Source organism: Haliotis rufescens, unplaced genomic scaffold (assembly GCF_023055435.1).
Source record: "Haliotis rufescens isolate VD_foot unplaced genomic scaffold, xgHalRufe1.0.p SCAF_3, whole genome shotgun sequence".
Taxonomy (NCBI): Eukaryota; Metazoa; Mollusca; class Gastropoda; order Lepetellida; family Haliotidae; genus Haliotis; species Haliotis rufescens.
The window spans coordinates 35042709-35061258 of record NW_025964001.1 but is presented as its reverse complement, the minus strand read 5'-3'; the positions used below and the strand labels follow the sequence as shown (position 1 = coordinate 35061258).

The following is an 18550-nucleotide window of genomic DNA, read 5'->3' as shown; positions in this document are numbered from 1 at the left end:
CGACCATTTGGTATTGAATTATATCGAAAGTATTAATTGTCCCAGGAACGTCTTTAAAAAAATAATTCTGCATCAGAATATTGAAAAAAAACTTATATGCAACACAAATTACATTGTTGCAAGGTGTTTTTCTCAAATAAATATTCAGGCTCATGGCTTTAGTTAAAACATATCTGGTTTTGAAGCTGTAGATGAAAAATTATCTGATCTCCAGGCAAAATATCCCAGCCCCTCCGAAAAAAATATCAAATGGTGGATCCCTTAGAGGACTGACTCAACCGTAGATAACAGCTAACATAGTACATATATACTACTCAAAAAACGTTAAGGACCACTCGATTCTTTTATATTATTATAGTTAATTAATCATGGCACAGCGAGGTTTGCCCTATTATCTGTAGTAAGAATCACTGACAAATAATATATCCAACAATATGATATTGCTTTAGAGGTGAATATTTTGCTAGCTCACGGAATGAAATCAGTGAGTTTGTCCTTACATTTAATGATAGACGTTCTAGTCTGAATCTACAATCCCCGGGTTGAATGGTGATGTGCCAACGTCTTACACAAAAAGGGACTATGCTTACGGTGTGTTTAGTCTAGATCAAGAAGCCGTTAAATGTCATGTTTGAAACGAGGACATTGTCTCTGTATGCTTAGGATAATCAGTAACTTCGATATACAAAATTGGATTTTTAGAAACATAGTGGTTTTTGTATTACTTAATTCGGACTGACAATTGCCTAAACCTAGTCCCTATTTAAATGTGTTTCATTACGATTGGCTCTTTGTTGAGAAGCCATTAACGTCAACAAATATGTCACTTTACGGATCCCTCTTCTCCCATTACAACTCGCCCCGTAACTACAGAATCTTAAAGGGGCTCTCTACGTTTGTATCATGACATTGTACTGTTAAATCGTTTATATATGTCAAGGATATTAAATGTATTATTATAGTTAATTAATCATGGCACAGCGAGGTATGACCTATTATCTGTAGTAAGAATCGGGTGGTCCTTAACTTCTCTTGAGTAATATAAATGTTTCCTTTTACAGGCGGCCCATTTATTTCATAACGCTTGCACATATATTTATAAAGACGTTCGGACAGGATGGCGTTGCAAGATTATTACTAAAAAAACAAGGCCAATATTCGTTTTACTGTCGACCCACTAATTATTAAATCGCTTGCACTTATGTTTATAAAGATGATGTGGATGACATGCTACAAATATATAAGACACATAATATTAAAACTGGTTCACTTTGTTGCAGCTTTGTCGTTAGCGGGCTTCTTTGAGAACTTCTTCGTGTCCCCAACGTTACTTCGAGTTATCCGGGTGTTCAGAGTGGGTCGAGTACTACGGTTGGTTAAGTCCGCCAAGGGCATCCGAACTCTTCTATTCTCCCTCGCCGTGTCACTTCCGGCGTTGTTCAACATCGGTCTGCTGTTAGCGCTTGTCATGTTTATCTATGCCATAATGGGCATGAACTTCTTCATGAAGGCGGAGGAGGAATACGGCTTGGACGATGCCTTCAATTTCAAGACCTTTTTCCGGAGTTTCATTTTATTGTTTCAAATGTGCACTTCTGCCGGATGGGACGGTGTCCTGAATGGCTTGATCGCCAAATGTAAGCCAAATGAACCCTGCACACAGTACACGATAGCTACAATGTACCTAGTGACATATCTAGTGATTAGTTTCTTGGTCGTGGTCAACATGTACATCGCGGTCATATTGGAGAACTTTAGCCAGGCCACTGAAGACGTACAGCAGGGTCTCACGCCGGATGACTTTGACATGTATTATGAGAAATGGGAGAAGTACGACCCCGATGCTACTCAATACATCCAACTGGATATGCTTTCAGACTTCGTGGATTTCCTGGAGGAACCGTTACAGTTGCAGAAGCCGAATCACTTTATGCTAGTTAAGTTGGATATTCCAATATGCGACGGCGATATGTGTTTCTGTCGAGACATATTAGATGCGTTAACGAAGAACTTCCTCGGGACGACAGAAACGCCGGATATGCCGACGCAACAGGAAGCGGAAACGGAATATGTGGTAGTTAGCAGTACATTAAAAAGACAAAAAGAGCATTATGCAGCTAAAATAATTCAAAAGGCATACCGTACATTCCGGAGGAAGAAACATGGAAGCGAGGACGACGACGAGGAGAATGACATTGACGAAGATTGCGTAGACAACGGAGATGCCGAGACTGTAGTGGTTGAGACCACCTCTAGTCATGCTAGTGATACGACAGAACAGCAAAAAACAGTGGAGCTCCATGCTGACAGTGATATCGTGGCGTGACAAAGTGAGCAAACCTAATAAAAAGTCACAAGGGATAGAACCGGGTATTCAAGCCAATCAGGATGATACTAATGCTGACCAATCACATCCGTGCGGTCACGTGCTCGCGTGTTGATTGGCCAGTGGTTGTGGTGGTACTAGAGCTATAGCAGTTAAGCGGAAGGAACCCAGGCAGCAGTGTATCATGGTCCGTCGCCCACATGCGCGCGCACCCCGGATACTCAATCCAAACGGCGGGTAGCAGGCGAACGGGCAATTTAGTCGAAAGGTTTTCAGTGATATTAATGAAACTTTCATTGTAATGTCTTTCCATTTGCTATTTCAAGTATGCAAGTTTTGAATTTTTGCGAATTTTGTAATGTTTGTCATGCACACATATTTTTTTTTACTGGGACCATAAGCTCCGTATTTGAGTGCGTGGGCTTCGCCAGGCTTATAGTGACTGTACTCTGTCACACACAGCATGTCTCGTTGCCATCAGATGTAGTAGAAGGTAGTATCATGCTAGACTTCATAACCGGCCTCGGTTCCTTACATCTCCTACCCCAAACCTCACCCGAACCGACCCCACCCCATCCACATCCTCTCCACGCTCACGCCCAGACCCAGAATCCCTATCACGGTGACTCTTATCTCCAAGTTCACCCGTAGTGCCGAAGCACCAGCCCATTGGGTAATCTCTGACATCTTTTTCCCAAACAGATTCTGGTACCACGTGTCTTTTCCAAAGGCAATCCCTGCATATCCATTTTAATTCCATCAAAATTCTGTCACCAATACTTCGTCCACATCACTGACAAATAATATATCCAACAATATGATATTGCTTTAGAGGTGAATATTTTGCTAGCTCTCGGAATGAAATCAGTGAGTTTGTCCTTACATTTAATGATAGACGTTCTAGTCTGAATCTGCAATCCCCGGGTTGAATGGTGATGTGTCAACGTCTTACACAAAAAGGGACTATGCTTACGGTGTGTTTAGTCTAGATCAAGAAGCCGTTAAATGTCATGTTTGAAACGAGGACATTGTCTCTGTATGCTTAGGATAATCAGTAACTTCGATATACAAAATTGGATTTTTAGAAACAGAGTGGTTTTTGTATTACTTAATTCGGACTGACAATTGCCTAAACCTAGTCCCTATTTAAATGTGTTTCATTACGATTGGCTCTTTGTTGAGAAGCCATTAACGTCAACAAATATGTCACTTTTCGGATCCCTCTTCTCCCATTACAACTCGCCCCGTAACTACAGAATCTTAAAGGGGCTCTCTACGTTTGTATCATGACATTGTACTGTTAAATCGTTTATATATGTCAAGGATATTAAATGTATTGGGGACAGAGGTGAAATTCGATGAGCCCTTGAAATATGAATAAGGTATAAAAAACTATAAACCAACAGATACAACCTAGATAGTCAGTGTTTTATCATTACTGAAAGAGCTCCTTTAACATTGGTCTGTAAACCCCGTCACACGACCAATCTCGCATAAGAGTTCACACAGTCTTCGCAGTATAGATTTCAATCTACTTCAGTCTTAAATTAAATTTTCATACCATGAGTGTACGAATCCAGTGTTTAAATACAACGTTTCTCGTAATTATTTCATCTAGATTTATCAGCAGTAAGCCACTTAGTTTTCAGTCTTTGTACAACAGTCAACACCGGATGTCACGAACGCCAAGGGTGATAGTTAAGTTCGTTATTTGAACATGAACATGAACAATAACATGTATTATCTCTCCTTGAATGTAATAACAAGGTTCGTAATAGCCGATGGTTCCTTATATCCGGAGCTGAGTGCAACAAGTAACTTAAGCGCAGTTGCTATGTCGCTTTTCGTGTCGGAGCCACCGACGGAGCATCCATCATCAACGAATCCCCTGATGTCAACGTGTCGACGGCGTGATGGGCGGGCTACCTCGTCACGACAGTCGCCACCAACGTTATTAATGTTACGTCACGCTTGTTACGTTTGAGTCTTGAACTATGCTGTTTGTTCATGTTTCTGTTGATAATCATTATTTGTCCTTTCAAATTACAAACCAAGGAAGGTTTCACAGTGGAACAAATCGTTCCCGAACACCTGATTCATTGTGCATCTGCTTACTTAAACAGTGGAATTTGCAAACGCCTGAAAGTCTTAATGTTTCGTAGATGGCAGTGTATGAAAACCCAGTTTTAGTGACGCCGGTCTATGCTTTTAAGTCATCTGTGGGTGACTTAGAACATTCAATCTATATTGCCGAGTTAAAGTAGTTCTTCGGCTGTGTAAACCAGCTTCTAAGTTAAATATCACTCGTAGACCGGCTTTAGAAAACCAATACAAAACCAGCTAGCTTATGAACGCATGTACATGGGGTATTGCGCCACGTCGGTCAGTGATTATCATATGCCTTTTGCTACTTCTGAGATTGGCCAATCGTTGGACATCGTCTACCTGACGCTCTGAACATAGACCGGATCCCTTACCGCGCTGCCAGTTCCTGAACCTGGTTTTATGGAAACATCTCGCCCATCATCGCAGATGTCTTCCCATACCCCTGAACGGACCCCAACGGTGGCTTTACCTACTGACAAAAACATTGACCTACCAATCTTATCAAACTTCTTTTTAAACATTTACACAAACAGTAGTATTTTTTACTCACACTAAATGTTGAGACATCGGGGTTGTATGTAATGCACTACACATACGAAATCCGATCATGTTTAGATAGTAGTTTCAATTAATACATCCTTGACTTATAATTGGCAAACGAGGACATTCTGCTTCCAGAAATAACGTGCATTCAACACGTGCAGTGATTGTAACAGAAGTGTGTTACACAGCTCTGTGGTTATTTGATCGCTAGTCAGTGGTAGTTCTTCCAGGTCTCTAGCCTTCTCCATTAACGCTTGTAGATTTTCATAATCCTGCACGCCGTTGAGTGCACAGACACGAAACAATCGCCTCGGCATTAGAAGCACCGTTAGACTTTAAACCTGGCTTACGCGTGTATGGCTTGTAATTATCGCGATATTAACATTATGTGGTGTGAAATCCCGTAAAACAGTTTTACCAGTGCCTTGGTACAAACTGAATACATAACTTCGATCTTCCCATCCGATCTGTTCAAGTAACCATGTTGCCGTGTCTAGCGTTAATGTTGAACTTATAATCTCTCTGGTATCAGCTCCCTCTCAATATCCGAACATGACTGGGTAATCCACTGTACTTGTATAATAGCAAAGCCGTGATTCATGAGTCTACATATGGACACGTTTCTGAAATTCAGTCAATAGCCGTGTATACCCTATCAGAAAAGGTTCTGGGTTTTCGAACATGTTTAAGTACTCTTATAAAACGCACATGATACCAAATGAGTATTTATTAGATTGGCTGTGAATCTGTTATTTCATTGAGATGTCAAGAGGATTTTTCTGTCAGAAGTGAATATATGTTCCCAATACTATTTGTCATTACGTGCACAGTATTATAGCATAGGTACTATTGCGTCTCTAGGTATAGTTGGTAGGTTGGATGTAGGTCTGTTCGGCTGTTAGCGGCTGGGCAGGCAATATCATGAAAGCTATAGTGACTCGTTGAAAGAGTTGCTAGTAATTTTATACAATCTATCTTCTGCTTGTGTAATCTGTTATTTCACGTTTTGGTGAATGTTCAAGTGGCGTCACAGAGTGACTGTTTTACTTGTGTTACTGTGGACAAAGATGCCCACGGTATTCACAGGATCGATAGATATTCTTCGCTACAACCAACTTTTTTCGACTGTATGCAGTCTTTGAGAAATGTTTTCATATTTCCTCTTCGAATCAACTGTTTGTAAATTGCCAACCAACAGCTCCCTCTAATGCTCTCACAAAGAACTATGACGATGAACCTACTTCACCATTTTCAACTACTTTTCTCTACCACTTCGCTTTTGCAAAGCCTGTTTGGAACAAAAGTCAGATCGCTTTGTACTAGAATTGACTAACAATGTCCGCTTCTCTCCCGTCATACCTTGTCCAACAACAATTCCTGTTTCTTCAAACTTCGAGCCAGTACACGTCTGCACGGCAATCTCGACCTTGACCTTACTCGCGCCAGATCGAGGCTACAGCTGATCCCAATCTGCTTATATTGATACTGTAGAATTTAGTGTTTATAATGTTTTATAGAATTCGGACTTGAAGACAAATGTTTTGAAGTCTGTAAAGATAATGTGTGTAGTTTAAGAATTTCAAGTTTTGAAGCCATGTTTCTCTTCCCGAATGTTACTCGATAAGTTACCTCCCCTTACATTGTCACGCCACCAGAGGCACTCTCAAGTATGCCATTTACATTATCGGTGTCGTTTGGTGGCAAGTGTGCAAGGGTTGGCAATTCGCCGATGTTGTGATATTAACAGGCTATTCCAAACAGTCGGAATAGGCTTGTAGCAGACAGCCTTTTCAGTGGCGTGCCAGAGTGTATATGGTAATTGTACGTCCTGTAAGTCGCCATTACTGTATGATTAAACTTTTGAGAGGCATCTGTGTAGATGTATTTTCCATTTCAACCAGAGTAATGTGTAACCAGTTGTAGATAAACATTTCATCACGTTTTTTCAATTCATGTTGTTAGCAAATTAACGGCCATTCCAAATTATCCCAAGGTGCATAACCTTTATGTCGCAATGTGTCCACCGGTAGGTGGCGTAAATGTGATTCTCGCGGAGCGGATGTTGATTTGAGCGTGTGGTTGTATGTCGGTCATCATTTAATGCGCTATATTGTCCTACCAACGAGGGAATCGTATCCTATCTGCTCAATGTGTTCGTTTTAAGACTTATCTCTAGAACTAATTCATTATATACCCTACGATTTCCAGCTTGTTTGATCTCGTAAAGCAGCGCGAGATCTTCATCATGTCCTTGACATTCAAACTTTGCACGAATGTTTCCATGGTTACTATTTTCCAAACTTATGCACTTTGTCCACTGGTCACGTGACGATGAAAGCACTGTCTTTAAGCCCTGCTTCGAAATCACGTTGGACTATTAACATATGACGGGATGGCGATTTTATCGAGAAATAAACATATTTCATACACTGAATTCCTTCTCTGTTGTATATGTCACAACAAATGATGACTGGCATGCTTGTTTTAGTGGGCAGGTCAAAACGGGCTCATGTCACAACGGCCTCAAAAGGTAAAGTCAAAACGGCCACAGTCTGTAGTCAAAACGGCCTTAAAGCTGCACCACTGCGCACATACACATCCTGCTCACATCACAGCAAACACACTGATATTAGGGCAATGTTGGTTGAATGTTGGCATGCTGATATTGGGCCAACATTGTGTAGCAACTTCTATAATCTTATATTCATATCTTATTTTATAATACTTTTACAAATAACAAACCACCAAACATGTAAGTGGCTTAATCTCTTGCTTGAGAGGAAAGATATTGAGAAGCTTATTGTCAATTACAAATTATCTGATTCAATTTCATTTCTAAATTGCTGGCAAATTGGCTATACATGATTGAAAACATATCTCCTTTGTAGAGATATAATATCCCCCTAAATTGCAATAAAGTCAGCATTATTATCATCGCCGTTATGACTATTTTGTTGTAGCCCTTTGGATTTTTACCTGTGACAGTTATGACTTTTTACCTGTGGCAGTTATGACTTTTTACCTGTGGCAGTTGTGACTTTTTACCTGTGGCAGTTATGACTTTTTTACCTCTGACAGTTATGGCTTTTTACCTGTGGACGTTGTGGCCGTTTTGGCTATAGGTTTATGGCCATTTTGACAGCTTTTGATTTTGAGGCTGTTTTCACCACAACCCTTAGTTTGCCTACCTTCAAACAGGGATTCTATGATACAGTATATCAACTTTCTGCTTCAACCAAAGACTACATAGACACCCTGCGCCGACCAGCGGGTGCCTAAAGTTGCTCAAACAGACGTTTAACTTTTACGGTTACAATGAATTTTCTTCGCCGCCCGTTGCAGATACAAGACTCAAGATTATGACGAAGATTACTTAACGATCAGTTCTCAGGTCACACATTTATTCCACAAAGCATCATGCTTTGCTTACTTCTCCCACATTGCAAAGATACATGACACTTATAACAAACATCTCATAAGTTGACTTTTAATAATCTTGAGGTGAGGAGGTGAAATGGTTTTCAGCGTCGCGTCCAAAATTATAGCACTTATATAGCGACGTGCATGCCGAATTTATAGTGCTAACCAACTGAGATAACATGCCGATTTTATAGTGCTAACCAACTGAGACAACATGCCGATTTTATAGTGCTAACCAACTCAGATAACATGCCGCAGTTTAACATGAATAACCCATTCAGACACAGTATACCGACTCCGAGCCGACAAGTCTTTGTTTTAACCCCTTAATTTTGAGCGCACGCCAGGGTAACAACAAGTACCATCTGTTAACGTCTTTTGGTTTGATCTGGTGACCTCCGTTGTGATATTTCCGGAATATTGCTAAAAGCGGCGTAAAACCATACTCACTCACTTTTGGACGAACTCACGACCTTCCGCTCCCCGGGCGGACGTTCTACCAATAAACCACGGTCTGTGTTCTGGTTGGAGGAAATAACCTAAAGAATTACACGCTTGATTGCACAACAAGCCCGCCCCTCCGTTCGCACTCTATCCACAAATAAACAATGACCTCTTGAACACTGTAGTACTCCTTCGTATGAGTGGGTTGCTTGGTTGTTTAACGCCACACACTCAGCAATATTCCAGCTATATGACGGCGGTCTGTAATTAATCGAGTCTGGACCAGACAATCCAGTGATCGACATCATGAGTATCGATCCACGCAATTTGGGATCACGCAACTCCAATCATGGTTGTAGCCACCTATCACAGTGGGGAACTTTCACTGGTGGCAGCGATAGTAGTAATAGACCGACATGGGTACAATGTGTGAAGCCCATTTCTGGTGTCCCCCGCCGTGATATTGCTGGAATATTGCTAAAAGCGGCGTAAAACCATACTCGCTCACTCACTAGTAGTAAAGGAGCCCAGCGACGGGATATCGCTGTGATGAGCATGCCTGAAGCATGTACAAGGGACGTAACTCCGTTTGAAATAATTACCAAGTGAACTGGTTCCACTGTTCGTACGCGCCGCAAGTTTGTTGCTTTTAGCCAGACAGTAGCACGGTCGAATCACAAGCTGAATTACTTCCCTTTGACCACAAACTTTCAAGCTCCTTCCCAGCGCGTGATCGTTACATTCACGGGAACATAGTATAGAGAGCTCCGCGAACGGGCTATCGCTGTGAGGAGCTTGACAAACTTTATCCCATTGAATAAATTCGATTGAATTGTCTCCCTTTGACCATGAACATAAGTTGCTGACATCGAAGATTGCAAACCTACATCATACTGTCATTCTAATTAAAGACTATAGAGATTGTTCTAATTTAATAAATAATAAAAATGTTTAAGAAACTATCTAGATGTAAACCTGTTTTGAAAGTGTTTCCCTTGTTCGGAAATTTACAATATAGATTTAGTATCCAGTTCTATTTTGCCCGAGACTGCACGTCAGAAGATACATATTTGTTGTAAAATCAAAGTGATTTTTGAACCGATTCTCGCCTTTGTTTCATGTTTTATGACTTGAAATACGTCAATGGTAAGAATGTTGACTTTATGGTGATGGTTTCTATTTATCTACATGTGCTTTCCTCTTACATCCTTTTCCACAAGGACCGCCTCCGTGGTCAAGTGGTAGAGCGGAAGGTCCCGGGTTCGATCCCGGCCGCGTCATACCAAAAGACGTTAAAAGATGGTACTCGTTGTTACCCTGTCTGGCGCTCGGCATTACGGGGCTAAAACAAGGCCTGGTCAGCTCGGAGTCAGTATACTGTGTCTGAGTGGGGTATTCATGTTAAACTGCGGCATGGTTTCTGAGTGAGCTAGCACTATAAATCAGCATCAGTCCAGACTAGTACAAGCAGCCACACACACACACACACACACACACACACACACATACATGCATGTCGCTATATAGGTGCAATAATCTTGGACGCGACGTTAAACCCAAATTCACCTCACCTCACCTCACTTTTTCGACAATGTGTAGATATAAATTTCGAATTTCAGGTTCAGCTTGTTCTCAATAGTTGACCAGACATACGTTTACATTTTCAGATATCTGAAAGCCATCCAAAGCCATGAATAGGTATTATGCAATAAGGAACCTTTTTCTTTTTCTGCCTGCTCCCTTCTGTCAAAACCTTGAAGATGAGGAGGAAAACAAATGTAAGGGCGCCCTAAAGTTATAGCTTTGTACACTATGCCTTTCTAGCCTACAAGAACAAATACCATATGCTTAACTTAATAATAAACATCCATGAATTGTTAAAGTTAGTGAATTGGGTTTAACAACACGCTTTGAACAGTATTCCAGTTATATCACAGCGTGTCAGTTTGCATGGGAGGAGAGCCCTCACTGAAGCAGGTCTTAAACGTTTACCACTTTGGTGAAACTCATTAGTACAGGTGTGGCACTGACAGACATAGAAACATATTCAGGGAAACCTGGATTCGAACCCCATCCTTGGTTTCAGGCATTGCTAAGGGATGCAACTCTGCACAGCGAATAGTGCCGTGTTTGACAACTGGGCCACCTGGTCCCTGTCAAATGAACTCCCCTAAAATGTTTTATAATGACACAATTGCATAAACTCCAGCTGAAAAGAAACATTACAACACAACCAGAAACGATTTAAACAGTTTATTAAACAGAACTAAAAATTTCCATAAAATCTCATATTACACATTTTTATAATAAGTGAGTTGCAGTAATGATATTTCAAGCTGAATGAATGCTTTGGAGAACAGGGTCACCTCAGAAAGCCACATTTGTAGTTTCTATGGAACTGGGATATGACACAATTGGTGTAACTAAACATTGTGCACCTTCCAAATGACCACAGTGGAATAAAATTAAAGTCTTTGCTAGCAAACCTGTTTGGGATGAGCAAAAGTGTGAGCTGGATTAAACACGGCTATGAACAAATATTTCACATAGATCAGGTGTCCGATTAATGTTGGAGGAAAACTGGAAATGATGAAGGTTTACCTCTTTGGCGAAAACCAGGAGCACAGGTATGGTACTGACAAACCAAGTATCATAATCAGGGCAAATCTGGAATTCAAACACCGAAGTGTGGCAACACTGCACAGCGCTGTGCCTTAGATAATTTGGCCATCTGTGCCACGCTGCTTTGGATGAGTAGAAGGAAGACCTATAGTTAAGGCAGATAGTAACAATATAGTGTAAGGTAGTCAGTTTACATGTTGTAGAACAAAGGATGAAATCACACATCCCTTGAAACTAATTCCAATTTGTGACCCTATATTTCCTGGTTCTCAAATCAAAATTCTTACCATTTCAAACAAATTAACAGGAGAGTATTCACTCACCATGGAAAGTATCAAGAAAGTACATGGCTGACATCATCTACTGAACCATTTCACTCAATAATCAATGCTGGCCTTGTTTAAAAAATCATATATTTGCCTTAAAATATTAAACTTAATACAATATCTCTATTAATCCCAGGTCATGTCAAAAGGCCTAAGTTCTTATGTACATCAGTGTCAGAACCCAAATGGAATCCAGTTCCTACAACCATGAATAGTTGACTGGCCTGCAAAAGCAGACTGTGAACATACAACAAGCAATGAGACGTATATCTTGCCATAACTTCTGCATCTCCATATGCATTCTTGGACAGCCATGAAATCAAATTGATGCACCTAAGGAGGAAGTTTTATAAAACATGCAATTTGCAAAAGTAAAACAAGAGTGTTTCAACAAATATTGCACAGCCTGATTCTGCATACAAGAAGATAAAACTGTATGCATATACTGAAAAGTAGTGTAGATCCATTGTTCCAGGGCCATAGCTCACAGGCTTTACAAATGTTTTCCAACAAAATGGATGAAGCAATTAAGTCACTGTTCGTCAAATTATCATTTACAAATGCATTATCAATAACAAGCACTTAACATCTGGTTTCTGGTTACACATACAAACAGCAAATCCCTGTTAATCTGGAACCCACATTCAGGAAGATTATTTTGGGAACAATACAAAATTAAAGGAACATTATTCTATACCCATGATTTTTTAATCGAGAAATTTCATAATCCACACATTTCACTGAAAAAAGCACCTCCCAGATTAACAGGATCTTGCTATTATTTCTAAATAAAACTGGCAAATAATCAGAACATGGGACTAAAGGCTCAATGCAGGTTATGAAATAGTTTATTTGTAAATGAAAGAAGAGAATGGTAGACCATCTAATATACATACACGATTAAATACAATGCAACTACGTCTTGGAAGACAACACAGAAATGATACAAGCTTCCAGTCAATGGTTAATCAATAATTATATTTTCTGCGTATTCATACTTACTCAATGGATGAAATCAATTGAAATCATGTTCATAAATTCCATAACATTTACAACAAGTAGCTGCTACTAACATAACACATATTAAAGCAAATACCTTCAGTTGTGAAATCACTCTCTTAACATAATTACAGACAGACAAATAGTAAACCAGTATCTTTAAGTATATCTTCTCATGTTCAAAAACAATAACGCTCAAATATAACACCGATCAACAAGAATATGAACTAATAATTTACCATGATTACAGAACTCAAAATCTGAATAAATTACTCAAGGATGTAATAGTATCGGGGATATCATTTGTAATGTATAAACACACTCCTCAAGTCTTAATTATAAGCCAGTGTACAAATAATCATGTCAAGTTTCTTCAGCTATGATCAAATAAAAACCAACCTCAAAGCTTGAATTTCCTGGTGAATATGTATCAATCAGGCACACATATTTCCAACAGCTGCTACTGGGGTGATTGCTGGGGAGACAGGGCACTTACGAAATATCTTAACATAATCCTGGAGTTCTGACTGACCAGCGAACTAGTAATGTCCAATATGGTATTAAATATGATCAGAAAAATGTACAACAATTGGCATTAAAACCAGAGTAGCAAAGTCAGTCAAACTAACAAAGAAGAAATTACAGGGATCCAAGGAACCAAAATGAGGCCAACATGTACATCTATAAGAGACCTATACTGCCATACCGTTTGATGTGACCAGCTGGCCTGCCCAGACTTAACGATGTCATACCGTTTGACGAGGCTGGCTGGTCTATACAGAAATTATATACCATTTGACATGACTGGCATGTCTAAACAGACATCTTGATGTCACACTGTGTGATGTGACCGGCCGGCCTGTACGGATTTAATGATGTCATACCGTTTGACGAGGCTTGCTGGTCTATACAGACATTATATCATACCATTTAACATGACTGGCTGATCAAAACAGACATCATGATGTCATACCGTTTGATGTGGCTGGCTGGTCTATACAGACTTGATGACGTCATAACGTTTGACATGACTGGCCAGCCTATACAGACGTTATGATGTCATTTCATTTGTTGTGACTGGCTGGCCTGAAAAGACTTCATGACGTCATACAGTGTGATGTGACTGTCTAGTCATACAGACGCTATGGCATTATACCGATTCGTGTGACTAGCCATCCTTTATAGATGCTACCACACAAAATCATTTTACTAAAGAAAATATCTACAACTAGTTGTGATAAATTGGTTACTAGTTGTGGTCTCAGGATTCTTGAAGCCTCAAAGATATTTAGCTTGTAAAATCCCAAACCTCTGCTACTGACATGAAAATAGTAAACTCATAAGGGGCCTAAATCACTTTAAATTAATTCTATTTCATGTATCTCACTACCTTCATTACAGGAAACTGATCCCATTCTGGTCAACAGACGGAATGGGGACATGATGACAGTGTCAATAAGAGTTTAGTAAATAAGTAAATAAGTAAGACACAACAAATTTGAGCAAATTCAGAACGGTTATTGATTAGCCTAATTTCGGTTCCAAGGTCATCGAAAAGAGCTACTTTCAAAGAAAAATTCTGCAAAAAACTGATGTTATTTCTAACAAATTATTTGTCTCTGTAACAGAGGTCCACAGAAGAGAATATAGCTTCTGTCTCTGCAGTACAAAAAGAGCAATATCAAAGTTACAGTGGAAAAAGCGTGTGTACATCAAGGGAAGGTAACTGCACAATAAAATCATAGAAGGAATCTGTGACATAACAGTAAACGTAATATAAATGTCTCAACAACAAGTATTGCTTATCTAAAACAAAACATAAGACTTAACTTGTGTTAAACAAGGTACATGTGTGTACAACTGTAAGTTTGAATTATGACTTAGCAAGGAATTACAACTATTGGTTTAAACTGGAAGTGATGTGCGAGATTTCAGAGAGAATTATATCTGTCAGATCATAGAAAATGAATCACAGTTTTTAGAAATAAAATATTTCAAACTTACAAGCTACTGTAATTTAATAAATTAGGCGACCCTGATCAAGACACGAACACAGCAGGGCGCTATCATACAGAAAGATTGTCATTCAAACATATTTGAAGCATTTCATCAATGATATGATCATGATAAATTTCTAAAATCATCAATAAAATTTGATTATTTGTGATTTGAATGTGTGACGTATCTATTTGATGTCATAGCTATGGTTGTCTCCAAAGATCCTGCAGCTTATCAGCCTGTGCTCAATTTATACCTTCTCAGTCTTCTATACAGCGAGTGAGTTGGTGCCATGCAGGACTAAACAATATTTCAGTCATATCAATGCATTTTTGCTGGATGTGCAGAATAATGCAGGGGATAGACATCACTTCTGTGAAAACTACATGCACAAGAAGAAGGTGCTGCCAGACCAAGGATCATAATCGGGGCGAGTCCAGAGTTCAAACACACCATCGGCTTAGCCTGGCACAGCTTCCCACCCATCTCTCAGAATTCCTTCAATAGATGTCATGGTTCAAGGTAACAACATAATGGTCATCATTAACATAGTAAACTAGACCAATAGAAGTATTCTGGTAATACTTCTCTGGTAATACTTCTGTTGGTCTAGTTTACTGTGTCTTATATGGCACCGGAATTTGCTGTGCAGAGTTATGTCCCTTTGGCATGCCAGAAACGTATGATCAGAGGTTTGAATCCTGGTTCACCCCACTTATGTTTCTAGATTTGTCAGCACCATACTCGTGGGTTTCACCAAAGTGGTAAACATCCAAGATATGCATCACTTCGGGCTTTCCTCCTCCTCCTATGCTGACACATGTGATATAACTGAAATACTGTCCAAAGTGACGTAAAAAAAACCTCACTCGCTTTATCAGGGAAGTTATCGGCACAGACTGTCAATACCACAGCAGGAGTAAAAGATACAACAGAAAAACTAAAACACAACTAAACAAAAGTCAAAGAAAAACAGATCTATATAACATTTTAAAATGCTGCTTATATATATCCAATTAAAATCTTGAGATCATATCTCCATTTATGCACATGAAGCACCCATAAACTGTATCCATGTTTATTGATGGCGCTGTTTATAAGCTAGTCTATGCTTCTGACATCACAACTGTTAACGGCTATAACAATCCTACCTCCTACTGTGTCAGCTCAAGCTCCAACTGCTGCATTATATTCACCATGTTCAACATCTACCTCACAGCACAAGTTGAAACCCATCTGAAGCCTCTACACCTACCACATACATATTAGTTTCTTGGAGAAAACTGATAAATCTATATAACTCTTCTCTATTGGACTCTGGGGTAACATGGCTTTACATAAAACTTAAAAACATTCATAAAATGTCTGTCATTTTGAGAATCAAGTATCTAAAACCTTGTGTGCAACATTACCAGTAGTTCAATAGAGTTTACAATAATTTGACTTAGTCTATTCATAAATGACCATACTTTTCATAAACAGTTATACTGTTATTATTACCTGTATCCTACATCAAGTCATAACAAGACTGCCAGTTAATCTTAAAGCTATCAATGTTGTATCACTAATCGTATGGGTCCATTATGACTGAAAGTACTGTTCATCATGCAAGAGTCAATAGTGACTGCCACAGACAGGACTGGTGAGTATAAACAATATAACATGTAAGTGTTCAGTGGTGAATACATTCCAAGATTTCTTGATTTGCGACAGCATTTCTATTAATAACGTATCAAATACTGTATTGTTTTGTCTCTCTTCATAAGTTTGTTCTATCAATCGATCAACACAGTAATAGCACCTAATCAAAACTGTATAGCATTCAGTGGTTTCCTTGCAAAGTGGTGGTGAAAAAGAGCATACACTAAATTCTTCAATAAATACACTATTAACAACCACAAACTCAAAAATAATCACAGGACACATGTTGTAATAACATAAATGCTTATCAAACGGCAAGAAACACAAACAATGCAAATAAATATCTAAAAGAAATCCAGTGTAAGTATTTGGTAATGAAGTGTGTAAACAGACACTGATAAACTATATCCGTATCATCGAGATGAGCTACATCTTTATAAACCTAAGGAGCAAAGGAGAGGCAAGGGCCTTGCCTTCTCACCATACGATGACCTTGTGAATATAGTGGTCCAGAGTAAAGTCGGATAGACAGTGTTCCTGAGTGAAAGCTTGGACCATGACAGCTACAAGACCCCCAGAAAGGTACTAAGGGAAGATAAGTGGTTGTGGAGAGTGTGGCCATGGGTTGAGTACAAAACAATGAGTCGAAGCGATTCACCAGATTCACAAAACAGCTGAACACAGAGATGAGATTTGTTCACTTTGATTAGGAAAGATTAACTTTCCTCAACACGAAAATCACAGAAACAACCCAAAACTGGAAGAGAGGAAAACGATCATGTCCATTTCATATTATTAACTTTGCGAAAAATGCTAAGTCTAGTCTCAACATTTTACTTGAACATTTTCACGTCATCTTTGTAAAAAGTGAAAATATTCCTCACATATTCTATACATCTGATGTGATGATGAGTACAAATATACATCTACATGATACAATGACCACCAGTTGTCTGACCCTGGGTTGTCTACACAACTGTCTCAGGCTTTGTGCCAAGTCGCGCTTCTTCATGAGCCATATCTGCTATGTCCAGATACTGAAACAGAAAGTCTGCCATCAACAGGTCTGCATACATTCATCGAGGCAATACTGGGAAGGATAGCATGTGTGAAAAAGCTTGCAGCCGGCTGTCAAATGTTTTGACAGCCTGTAGCTCTCACATGATGTAGAATCATGCATAATTGACATGATTTAATCCACAATACTCCATCTAGTTTGTGCAGTCAGTATTAGAGCCTACAAAACCATCCAAGCGTATATCTTTACATTATAATATGTTTCAATCAACAGCATGCACGTCAATTGTTCACGTTAATTTTGGTTAATATGTCAGTTCAATTAACTGATGCATTACTATAAAAACTTGTTCTACTGACTCATGATGTTCAGTGTCTGGGTGGCCCAAACTACATCTTATTTCCCTCAATTTTTTCTGTTAAGGAAAATTGGAAATTTTATAATAAATTGTATATTAACATGCTTATCCTAGCTCACACTACTCATTTCTCTTCTTCTTTCAATTCTGAATGGAAACATGTCTGAAATAAAGGTTTCCAGCTTCTAAAGTTAATTAATCCGTACATACCTCACATCACCAAGGTCACCTCCCAGATCTGAGACTTGCGCGCTTTGCATGCTGGTTGACCTACATGCGCTGATCATGTGGCTATCCCAGTCAACTCATTCTCTTTCAAGGGCATATTGACAAAGGAATTGCGATGCGGTGATGGACAACAGGAGGGCATATAACATGTGAGATAGGATAAGTATATAAATACACAATTTATTTTAAAATTTCCAAATCTTTAAACTTATCCTATCTCACACTATGCATTTTATCCCACAGTTGGATGGTTGGGTGCAACTCCCTAGTCTATATAGATCACAACCATAGGATATTTATGAGGAAACTGGAACTTAACAGTGCTATAATACTTACAGTAACAAAGTTAAGTGCCATAAGACAAAAAAGCTTGTGGATAGGAATAAGAAAACACTTTTAAAGAGCGTTAAGATTCTGATACACAAACAAACGAAACCAGAGACCATATAATAGAAACTAGTATATGGTGTCTGACGAAACGCAGTAAGTCGGGTACAATATGTGTAACATGTTCAAAAGAA

The 18550-nt window shown here is 39.2% G+C and overlaps 2 protein-coding genes across 16 annotated transcripts in view; one reads left to right on the top strand and one right to left on the bottom strand.

Annotated features, from left to right (window-relative positions):
• Nucleotides 1–7409, top strand: part of LOC124119458 (sodium channel protein para-like) — a 116304-nt gene extending 108895 nt beyond the window's left edge. For all 10 annotated transcript variants that reach the window (XM_046481966.2, XM_048402891.1, XM_046482021.2 and 7 more), the window contains one exon: nucleotides 1281–7409. In XM_046481966.2, coding sequence (XP_046337922.1) covers nucleotides 1281–2326 — 1046 coding nt within the window. In that variant the 3' untranslated portion in view covers nucleotides 2327–7409. The remainder of the gene's footprint in view (nucleotides 1–1280) is intronic.
• A 3668-nt stretch (nucleotides 7410–11077) lies between these two features.
• LOC124119506 (1-phosphatidylinositol 4,5-bisphosphate phosphodiesterase beta-4-like) overlaps nucleotides 11078–18550 on the bottom strand; it is a 103136-nt gene continuing 95663 nt past the window's right edge. For all 6 annotated transcript variants that reach the window (XM_046482058.2, XM_048402890.1, XM_046482040.2 and 3 more), the window contains one exon: nucleotides 11078–17462. In XM_046482058.2, the coding sequence (XP_046338014.1) occupies nucleotides 17394–17462 (69 nt within the window). In that variant the 3' untranslated portion in view covers nucleotides 11078–17393. The remainder of the gene's footprint in view (nucleotides 17463–18550) is intronic.